General features: G+C 46.8%; 1 protein-coding gene across 1 annotated transcript in view; it reads left to right on the forward strand.

Annotated features, from left to right (window-relative positions):
• The window catches only part of COL23A1 (collagen type XXIII alpha 1 chain), a 191638-nt gene that overhangs the window by 171270 nt on the left and 9187 nt on the right, over nt 1-11181 (forward strand). The window contains 14 exon segments of the mRNA XM_048320291.1: nt 295-372; nt 1878-1931; nt 2678-2722; nt 3207-3296; nt 3637-3708; nt 4053-4094; nt 4948-4974; nt 5400-5471; nt 5564-5617; nt 5882-5908; nt 6406-6459; nt 7103-7189; nt 8596-8673; nt 11048-11086. Coding sequence (XP_048176248.1) covers nt 295-372; nt 1878-1931; nt 2678-2722; nt 3207-3296; nt 3637-3708; nt 4053-4094; nt 4948-4974; nt 5400-5471; nt 5564-5617; nt 5882-5908; nt 6406-6459; nt 7103-7189; nt 8596-8673; nt 11048-11086 — 819 coding nt within the window.

Raw genomic sequence — 11181 nt, forward strand, 5'->3', positions numbered from 1 at the left:
TGGGAAATCAGTCAAGTCCAATTTTCTTATCCACATGACCATCCTATGACCCTCTTTTTTTTCAAGAGGGAAGCTGGGAATAGGGGTAATCAAGTGAGGATTTTTATGCACTTCTCCATTTCACAAATTGATGGCCTTTTGAGGTTTGACAGTTCCAGCTGTCAGACTAAGGACTGGTTAAACCCAGGGTGTTTGTAAGGTGATAATCCCCAAACGCTGCGTGTCAGGTCTTTGCTTTCATACCAGCCTCCTTTCAGTGCTGTAACATTAAATAGGATTCATCCCTGGCTGCAGGGTCCCCCCGGGCTGAAAGGGGAACAAGGAGACACCGTCGTGATCGACTACGACGGCCGAATCCTGGACGCACTCAAGGTAAGCCCTGCACCAAGGCTGAGTCCTGCAGTTCATGGGAAAGGACTGAAACCTGCCAAGCTCTGCCACAGTGACATTGTGACATGTCCATCCTTGTCCTCTGTCTCAAGCTCCTGAGATTTCTGTTTTGGCACAGAGCTGGTTTGGAGGGAGAAAGAGCTGATTGCATCTGGGGGCTGAGGATATTTAGGGTGTAGCAGCAAAGACAGTGTTGGAACTTGAGGCTGTGAGCTCAGGCTCATGGGATCCAGCTGTGGGATGTGAGTTAACATTCTGCAGGTAAAAGCAACCTGATACACCTGTGACATGAACACCTGATGCAAAGGGTGTGAGCAGCCACATTACAGCTTAAATGCTGCCAGCAGCAGGGTGTGATTCCCGTGGTATGGTGTGGAGCTGTTCTTGTCACTGCACATCCTCTGCAAGCAGCAGTCAGGATGTGGAATGGCACCCAAGCCTTAACATGCCCAACTGAACAGTGCCCTGACCTTATCATTAGGATGAAATAAGCTGAATAGAATAAATACTTAATTACAGACATATTTGAGAACCATCCTAATTGTTTTATAACAGGCTGCAGGGATACACAAAGTGCTGGTAATTTCCGTTTGCCAGATGTCCGCGTTGCACGCAGCTTTCAGAGTAGAGTTTGTGGAGTGCAGTGGTTGGAGAGGCTCCATCAAACATCTGGAGGCTTCATCTGCTGGACCCAGACCCTGTCCGATGTTCTGCATGCAGAGACTGCTGAGGGGCACCTCACTGAACCTCACTAACTTTGCTGTTTTCCTGCTTATTCACTGTTTGCAGTGTTTGTGCACTGACCTGTCTCGTGGGCAAGGCTCTGGAAAGGCTTCCAGTGTGACTAAATGTAACAGCATTTGGGTGTGAGCCATGGAGAAAGGTGCTTGAGGATATGATACTGGTTTGGTTTTCATCTGATTTTCATCAAATTTTGCTGCTTGAAATAATTTGCAAGTTGGAAAATATTTGTTCATCTCAAGGTGGTTTGTGGTCTTTGCATCCAGCAGTGCCCAGGAAAAATTACTTAAGTGTGCAAGGTTTTCCTGTTGTTAGTGCTCACGCAACCTCCTTTGTTTCCCCTCTTTAGTTGCACCTCCCTGGCTGGCTGACACTGCTTTCAGCAGGATGCTGCTTCCCAGGCTGGTTGGTTGGAGTGGGCAGGATGAAAAAAGAGACCACCAGATCTGGGGTCACACCTCCAGCTAAAGGCATTTTGCCTCTTAATCCATGTCTTTGCAGCTGTACACCTGACCCGCTGCCATTGTGTTCTGTTCTGCATGAACAACCCCGTGGCAGAGGGACCTTGGGTCACTCTGTGTCAGTTGAGCTCATCTCAGTGTTTGAATTCATCTCCACTGAACTCACCCAAGTGTCTCTTGCAGATTCTGACTGAGAGCTGCTCCCAGCTCATCCCCACAGCACGAGGACAGCGTGCCATGTTCATGCAAGTCATGATCAAGCCTGTTTTGTTTACTGTGTTTCAGGGTCCACCAGGTCCCCAAGGGCCACCAGGCCCCCAAGGTGCTCCAGGTCCCAAGGTGAGCCTGATCTCTGCCAAGCAACACAGTCATTAGTAGCTCTCCATGAAGAGTCTCCCAATCCAAAATAAGGCAGTTGAAGTGGCCTGCAGAGGAGTTTGAGGCTATGTGTGTGATATTTTGCCCTTTCTCTGGCTGAAAAAAAGGTGTCTTTCACACAAAAGCCAAAATGTTGTTGACCTGTCTCTGGCCTTCAGCCTCTTCCAGAGGATGCTGTCCCAGAAACGAATCCAGTCCCAGTCCCGCACCTGACAGACAAAATCCCAGCCCCTCTGAGACTGCCTCATTGTCTGTGGCAGGAGGCAGAAGTGGGAGAAGCAGTCATGAGAGGGGCTAGCAGTCCCATGGCTGTGCTGAGCCACCCTCATTCCCACCCTCCCTGTGTGCTGCTTACTGCTCCAGCACCATATCCCAGGACCTGCTGTCCTCCTGCTTCACAAGCAATAGTCTGTAACCTGCAGCCAGCTGTAGTTTCTTAAAAAGAAGAATGTAATTTGCAGAAAAGTAGCTCTTGAAAGAATGGGATGGGGCAGGATTTCAGTGCATTTTGAGGTCTCTCTGTCAATATTCAGATCAGCTGGTGATGCTAGTGTGTCACTGACACCTCCTTGGTCCTGAGCCTGGCAGAGGCAAACCCATAACCACAACAATTGTGTGTGAATAACCCATTTTCTTGCAAAATGCTCTCCCGAAATGAGTTCTTAATTTAATTTACCATGGGCTCCTCTTTCTTCGTGTCCCTTCAGGGAGAGCTGGGCTTGCCAGGTCCACCTGGAATGGATGGTGAAAAGGTGAGCGGGGCACGGCTGGATTAAGCGAGACCTTGCCAGGAGCCAAATGAAAAGGAAGCTTCCTGTGTGTCTGTGAAAAGCAAATCCAGGCTGCCAGAAGCGAGCTCTGCTGTGTAGTGTCAGCTGTGTCTCTCTGAATTGATGGCCCTTTGCCTGCAGCCCCTGCTCTGCTCTGGGCGTGCCAATGCTGCTTGTGGCTGCGTCTGCCAAGATAAAGGGGCTCCTTTTACAAGCAGTTCATCAGATCCTGTCTCAAATTTTTTTTGTCAACCTTCCCAACCCCAAATGGCTGCAATCCCTCCTGCAGCCCAGCCAAATTCTGCTGCACCCTCAAAATTGGCATCTGTGAGGTTGAACGTTAAAACATGTTCTGGTGAGCTTACGCTGCGATGCAGAGGGAAGTGGCAGAAAGGCAGAAGTGGCTGTTGTGGGGGGTTATTTTCCGAGTTTTCTCCTAAACATGTTGTTTTCTCTCAACTGCCAGGGTCCCAAAGGAGCAAAGGGTGACCAGGGCAGCGCAGGGATCATGGGGCAGAAAGGAGAGACAGGAGAAATGGGCTCAGCAGGTCCCCCGGTACGTCCCTTTGTCTGTCCCTGTCCCTCTGCTCTTGGTTCTTTAATGCACTGATTTCTGCAAATGCTCAGAATGGGGCTGGGTTGGCTGATTTAAGCAATGACCTCTCCACACCACCTTACTGTGGAGCTGGTGGAGGTGGGAGCTTTGAATTTCCATTTCTAATCAGCTTATTCAGAATGTATCAAGGAGGAGAAAATATTTCTTCAAAGTCCCCTGGAGATGAAGATGAGCTTTGCTTGAGCCAAGGCTGGTGTTCAGAGGGAGACAAACCTATTTTTCTCTCATTTTTGCTTTCCTGGAAGATGCAGCACATCAATGTTACACTTTTATCTTTCAGGGAGCAGAAGGGCCAAAAGGAGACAAAGGAGAAAAAGGAGACACCGGGTCACCGTGTCTGCAGAATAATCATGTAAGATCTTGGCAACATAAAGTCTCTTTCATGACACAGGATCAGGCAAAGTTGGGGGTGCAGGATGGACCCACCAGTCCCATATCCATCAGCAAAACCCAACTGTTTTCTACAAGAACTTTCGGAAGTGTCTAAATGGGGTTTATTCATTAGGGAAGAGCAGCTTGCACACTTGGCACTACGAAGTTACTTTAGATTTTGTATTGGTGGTTGAGATATTGGATGCTGATGTTATAATTAATTGGGCATTAAATCATGATTCTGGGCTTTGTGAGGTTTCCTCTCCTGAACCATCTTCTCTCTTGCCCAGCCCTGTTAATGTGCTGTTTAATTCCCTTCTGCAGATCATACCTGAGCCTGGACCCCCTGGCTTACCTGGCCCTATGGTAGGACTCTGGAAGTGATTCCTGAAGATTTGTTATTGTATGTGATTAGATAAGGACAAGGGTGGTTTGTTCTGTTTAATCATTGAGGGCTGTTTCGAATCTGGGAATAACATCAGGGAAGTGCTACAGTCTGACCTGGCTTTGGAGAAATGAGAGCACCTGATTTAGGAGAGTACATCAGAGTTTGTGGCTCATTTTGCAAAAAACCAAGTTGTTCCTTGGGATGGAGAAAAGATAAAATCTTGTGGAATGGGAAAATCTGTTCCCAACCTTGACAGTGTCTTTATTCCCCTAAATTCACCCAAGTCATTAAGTTTTCTGCCATCAGCTGCACTGGAAGAGGGTGCAGGTGGTGATGAACACACAGAGCACTTTTGATGGAGATATTGAAGGGGTTTGGTGCCCACAATGCTCCAAAAGAAGTTGTCAAGGACATTGGGAAGGCTGGGATACCTCCGTGGGGTCCAAGGTTCACCTTGAGAGACCATGCTTCAAAAGCAGGTGGCATTTCAGGTGGCATTCACAGCCTGGGAGGTATCCCAGCCCTGCCCAGGTGTGGAGGGCTCTGGTGGCATAATGCCACCCCCCAGAGCTTCCTGTCACTTCTTCAGCAAAGCTTTTGGGGGCTCTCACTCCAAAGCTTGTGTTGTCCTGTTACACAGAGTGCTCCTTTTCAGTTCCCCTGCCCCTTGATTTGACATTGGAGAACAAAATAAATTGCTACCTGTTTTGAAAAGAAATACTTGACCATTGTCAGCCTGTAATTTGAGCAAGAAATGGTTTTGGGAAGGGAAGTTTAGGGTATGTTTTTAAATTCTGGGTTTTTTCAAATGCACCACTGTCTTTCCCACAGGGTCCTCCAGGAATCCAGGGGCCTAAAGTAAGTCAATAAATGAAATGTCACCCAGTTTCCCAGCTGCCAGTGCATTATTTACAGGCCCACAAAGGCCTGTCAGCTCTGGTGACTGAGTGTTTTGTCACTGTTGTCACAACACATCCCTTGGTTACAATGTTCAGCAGTTGGCATTTTGGAAAACAAGCCATTTTTCCTTCCAAACTTTTATAATCCAAACCCCTCCTCCAGCACAGAGTCCTGAGGGCTGGCAAGAGTCAGGGTTTCCAAACCAAAAGGCTTAAAGCCTGTATTTTCAGCTATTTTCTTATATGATGTGGTGAAGAGCAAAACATCAACAGCAGTGTGGGTGTAAGCACCCCAGAAAAGGGGTAGGAGGTGGTGGGTGCGTGGGGTGGCTGCCCTGGGCAGAGCTGCCAGGTATCCTTGGCTGATCCATTTCATTTCTGCAGGGTTTGGATGGTGCAAAGGGAGAAAAAGGTGACAGTGGTGAGAAGGGGGACCACGGTGACACTGGACCTGCTGTGAGTTGTCTTCCCAAATCTCAGTTCTGGCTGTTGACAGAAACCTGCCTCAGAGGAAACAATCCCAATGCCTTGTTTCTTTTTAATTTAAGGGTCTCCCAGGTGTTCCCGGGCTCATTGGTTTACCTGGTACCAAAGGAGAGAAGGTAATCACAGGTGTGGGAGAGGAGCAGGGACATTGGGGTGTAATCCTAAAACAGGGGCTGTAAAATCCTGCTGTGGGGAGTCCAGCCAGAACTGCAGAGCTGGACCAGCACTATCCTGGTGGGTTGCAAAGGAGCGGCCTCCAACTCCAGGGGCTCCTGGATGAGCCCATGCTCTCACTACCATGTTAAACCAACTGGATCAAAGTTTGTCTGTGACACCAAACTCAACACAGCCCATCGTAATTTTTATTTTTACATCTGCAGGGAAAGCCAGGGGAGCCAGGACTGGATGTGAGTATGGAAACCATTAATTACTCATGTAGAAACACAAATAACACACACGTAACTTGAGATTGTTTGGAAAATATGTAGCTAACACTGTATAGACTGCTCCCCCTTAAACACAATGCCCATGGAATGATGGCTGTAGGAAAGGGCTGAATTCAGGCCAGTTGCTGGGCTCCTTCCACTGCACAGCAGAACTGCTCACCTAAAGGTGCTGCCAGGGCTTGCTTCCCTTTCCAACTGAGAATATTTGTATTGATTCAGTGAAATGAAAATTTCTAATAGCTGTAATGTTACTGGGGTGTGGTGAAGCACTCCAGTTTTCCCAAGAAACTGCTGACATACCAAGTCAACAGGAAGAAAATGTTGTTCTTCACCATGGCAGGATGGGCTGATGGCTGGAGTTGGCTCCTGTTGAACTGAGATGTCTGGACATTCACACACTAAACTTACAAAACTTTTTTTTTTTTTTCATTTTTCCCACCTAAAAATTGTGGAGACAGGGTTTCCCAGGCCTCAGAGGAGAGAAAGGAGAGAGAAGTGAAAGAGGCGAGAAGGTAAGTGGGTTATGGCTGTATTGATGCTTGTGGGGCAGGACAGGCTGCTCCTTTTGGCAGGCAGTGCTGCTTGCCCTGGGGGCCAGTGGTGAAAGGCTGCCTGTGAAGCCCAAGGACTCGCACATTCCCAGTGTAGGGCAGGACAGGCAGTTAATTCCTACCCACTTGGAAAGGTTTTGGCAAGCCTGCTCCCACCCCAGCACAACCGCTGTGGGGAAATGGAGCAACCTGACAGCTCCAGGTTGCAAAGAATCACTGGTCTTGGTTTACAGACCTTGGAAATGGATCCAAGTCAAAGGCTTTGTTACAGGGACCCTTAAACAAAGGGATACCCAGCAGGAGCCAGGAGCCCAGCTGAGCACAGGGCAGCAGCTGAAAGCTGCCGCTCCCACTTGCTGTCAGATACTAACCTGGGTTCCAGCAGAAACTAGTCATTTAGTCGATCTGTTATAAAATTATCTATTACAATACTTCCACCCAGCTTTAACCAAAGATTTTCACAGTGATTTCACTACTCAGCTGAGGTCACACTAGTGCAGGTGTCCCTACTCTGGGGGAGGACTGGGACTCTGCAAGTGCTGTGAGACACGAAGCAAAGGTGTTTCTTTCCCTTGCTCCTGATATCTTCCTGTTGTGCTGACAGGGTGAACGAGGAGTACCGGGGAGAAAAGGGGCCAAAGGACAGAAGGGGGAACCCGGCCCTCCCGGACTGGATCAGCCTTGTCCCGTGGTACGTCTTCCGTTTCACTCATCCTAAGCATGGCTTGCCGAGGCTGAAAAGGAGCCACAGCTTTGCAGCCAGGGAAAAGGAGGGAGGATTTGGGAGTTCTCTCTTTTGCAGTAAATCAGAGCAGATGGTTATTGTTTTCTCACTTTTCATACTGGTTTATCTGCACTGCTGGAAGTTCACTGCTCACTATAAGGGCTCCTCACTGGCCAGATGGGAGCAAGCCACAGCAGTAAAAATAAAGGATCGTTGTGTAAAGACCTTCTTATTGTAGTCAGGAACAATGGACCTCAGTAGAGCTCTTCAGGAGATAGAGCAAAGCTGCTGGCCTGGCTTCTGAGTGTGTTTGAAATCAGGGAGTAGCTGGGTGCAATGGATGGGAGGCAATTTGAAAAGAAGGGCAGCTACGTCCCTTCATCCCTGCAAACCAAGCAAGGGATGAGCCTGGGGAAGCATGTTGGAGTTGATGGCATTACAGTTCTGCCAAAGATAAGTGATGGATGAGCTGGAGATCCCCAGGCTCCCAAGAAGTGCCTCTGGGAGAAGAGACCTCCCCTGGTTTCTCTGCCGGTGGCTCAGAGTTGTCCCTTCCCAGACACACCCCGGGCCACCGCCGTGTGTACCCCCGTGGGCTTTCCAGGAAACCTCCTGGGTGTTTGAGCCTGGGGAAGCAGGATCTCCCAAGTCCACTTCCAGAACCTCTCACTCATTAGAAACAGCGCAGGCAAAAAAAAAAAAATCTAGAGTGGTTTATAAGAAGTTGTTTGACCTGGTAAAATTTACCTCCTTTTCACTATTGTTTTTCATATAATGACTAAAACTAGAGAGATCCTTTCCCTGCAGTGCTTTTCAGCTGCAGGATGAGAAGTAGCAAATACTGAATTGAAACTACTTAAATGTAGCTGTTTAGAACTTAGTTCAGAGGCACCTAATTAAGAGTGCCAGCTGCTTGCTCCAGGACAATTCAAAACCCATTTCTTCTCTGAGCATGTGACTTTTCCTCACTCTCTGAGCACAGCTATGGCAGCCAAGGCTGTTGTGTAGCTCCACTACACCAGCAATAAGCTCCTTTAGTCAATATGCTTTATTTTGCCTGAAGATTGAATGTAAACTACAATTAATTTTTTCCTCTCATGACATGTTAGGTGATTTACCCTTTATCTCTTTCACTGTGCTTTTACAAATGTGAATCTCTGGTTTGTGTACAGAAGATCTTTCCCAGATGACAGACTCTGCACGTCTTGTGAATTCCCTACCATAAAACCACTCTGCTGACTTGCTGTGTCATCAGAAATGGAGCTGTGAAGCTCTAGACCCATCCTCCTCCTCCTCTGCTGAAACATGGGTGTCTGTCTGTATAACTCCTGTGTCCTTTATCATTCTCAACAAGCAGTCATTTTTCCCAACAGGGAGATCATAGCATTGCAGGCAGCAAAAGGGATCCAGGTTTGCCAGGCCTGGATGGGGTGAGCCTGCCCTGCCCTTTGGTACAGTATCTGCTCTGTCTTTCTTGCATGGCTTGTGTGTGTTCCTGCTGTGGCCAAGCTCTGTCCCAAGGAGCAAAGCCCTCCAGGGAGAGGAAGGACACAAGGCAGCAGAGCTGGAATGAGATGTTTCACTCTGGCATTTGGGGAAGGTTGCCAATGTGTTGTGCCTTCTTCTTCCCAGTTAAAATGACTTCAGATAAGGAGTGTAAATCATGGGAGAACATGCAGGGGATGCCAGTCCCTTTATGGGAACAGATGCTCAAAATCAGTTATGGATTCTCTCAGTACCTACAGCCCAGTTTGGTTCCCCTTGTGCCTGTGCTGCTGCAGCCCTTTGAGTCCCATTCCCAGCTGGGATTTGAAAAGCTTTCCTCTAATGAACAGCTAGGCTAGTCCTGCAGAGCAGGGCCACTGGCACTCTGGGCATCAGAAGGGTTTTGCTGTGTCAGCACAGAGCTCTGCCCAGAGCTCAGGTTGGGTCCAGTGGTTATGCAGGAAGGTTTGTGCTCTGCTCCCCAAAAGGGCTCTGCATGGCTAGCTAAGAGAGGTCATTGTTTTATTTTCATTTTTCTAACCATAGAAAATGCTGCGTATTAGATGATTTGCAGTTGTCCTCAGAGAAACAAAAGGGCAGTAAGCTGTTTCTCTTTCAAAAAGTTAAATTACTTTCAGATGTGTCCAAGGAACCAATTCCTAACAGCAGGCCTGCTCTAGCTCTTCATATTTACTCCCCAGATTTGTTCTATTTCCCAAGCATCTCCCATCTTAACTATACAGAAAACACAGGACCCATCTCTGTTGAAGGCATTGGAAACTGCCGTAGGGGATTTTTCCAATTAACTACAACGTGACCAGTTAGTAAAGCACTGGTGGATTTTCCTGGTTAGTTGCAGGTTGGTTGGAGTGTTGACTTTGTTCTGCAGTCCAGGGTGCAGTGGAGGCTTGCTGGGCTTTCAATCCAGGAGCATCAGCACGAGCCTCACACACAGCCATGAAGAGTCATTTTGGAGTCACTCAAGTGAAACATGGTAGAAAGGTGTGGAGTTTTACTATGGCCAAAATAAGTATTCTGAGTGCACAAGGAGAAAAAGCCCAGGGCAGAAATCAACCCCCTGACCATCAGTGTTAGAGTGCACTTTAACAGCAGGTCAGGATGTTTTCGGTCAAACAACCACTCTGCACCTTGTACCCTGTACCCATCACCCCCAGAAAACTCTGGCAAATGTACAAGTTTTACCTTTTTTTTTTTTTTTAATAGTTACAGACCAAAATATTGACTGTGTCTGCAGAAAAAAAAAAATGTGTGTTTTCTAACTAAGGTTACAGGAAAGCATGACTTCTTACACTGTGAGTAGCTGGAGAGGGTTACCTTACTTCACTGCATCTGTTTTATTGGGCATGGGCTATTTTACATATAAAATCAATACAGAATACAAAAAATGTGATGACTAACATTTACAGTAAAAAATGTAAAATTGCGTTTTGACCTGTATTTGCACTAGCAGTTCTCTCTGCTGCATACACATCTTCCCACCCCTAGCGAGTCTGGAGGTGGCTCTGAGGGAAGGGTCAGTGCTTGTGTGCTCTCTGTGGCTCTACATGCAGAAATTCATGTAATCGGAGATCCAAGAGCTTTAAAAAATCCAGCATCAGGAAAGGCAGCTGAAGTCAGCTATTTCTTCTAAAGTGTCTTGAGAGAGCTGGTCATACATAGCTCGTTCCTCTTCTAATGGGATCCTTCCTTTCCAGTGTTCTCCTGGTCAGTGAGAGCTCTTCTGGCTTTCTGATTTTTGTATGTTTCTTGTATCTCCAGCGGAACAAGACAAATATTTTCACTCCCTTTGCATAGTCCACAACTCATCCTATTCTCAGTTCAGCAACTCAAGATTTCTTAAAGAAACTAAGTACTGCAGGATCAAATTTAACACAATTAGGATACCATCTAGGAAAAAAACACCTACATCACCTCCCCTGAACAGAAAAGCACATTTTAACAAAAAATACATTCCCACATCATGCTTTCCATATATATGTCTGATGGCAAAAACCACTACCTTATAAAGCAGATTATGAAGTTAACGAACTGTGATTTCAAATCTTTGTATGTATATATGTTTTCTTTGTTTAAAGGAAAAAAGTGGAGATTTCTGATTTTTTTTTTTAACCCTGAGGTGTATTCAATTTTGTGTTGTGTGTTACACATGGATTATGTTGCCTGCATATTCATTTTTGTGCATATACAGTAAATGGGTTTTGCATGGTAATTAACAATGCTGCTAAACCTTTCATTGTTGTGACGAGCGAGCTTCAGGTTTTTGGGTCTGACATTTAAGTCCCTGTCAGGAAAACTGAATCTGTAAATTCAATTTTGCAGGGACCAGACGGACTGCCAGTAGCAGGATGTTGGCATAAGGTACTGTAATGTTAATAAATGTATATCCTTGAACAGGTCCTGAGTAATTTTGCTCCCTGCATGGTGATTGTTTGCACTGCTGCACCTGCTTGAAG

Source organism: Corvus hawaiiensis, chromosome 15 (assembly GCF_020740725.1).
Source record: "Corvus hawaiiensis isolate bCorHaw1 chromosome 15, bCorHaw1.pri.cur, whole genome shotgun sequence".
Lineage (NCBI taxonomy): Eukaryota > Metazoa > Chordata > Aves > Passeriformes > Corvidae > Corvus > Corvus hawaiiensis.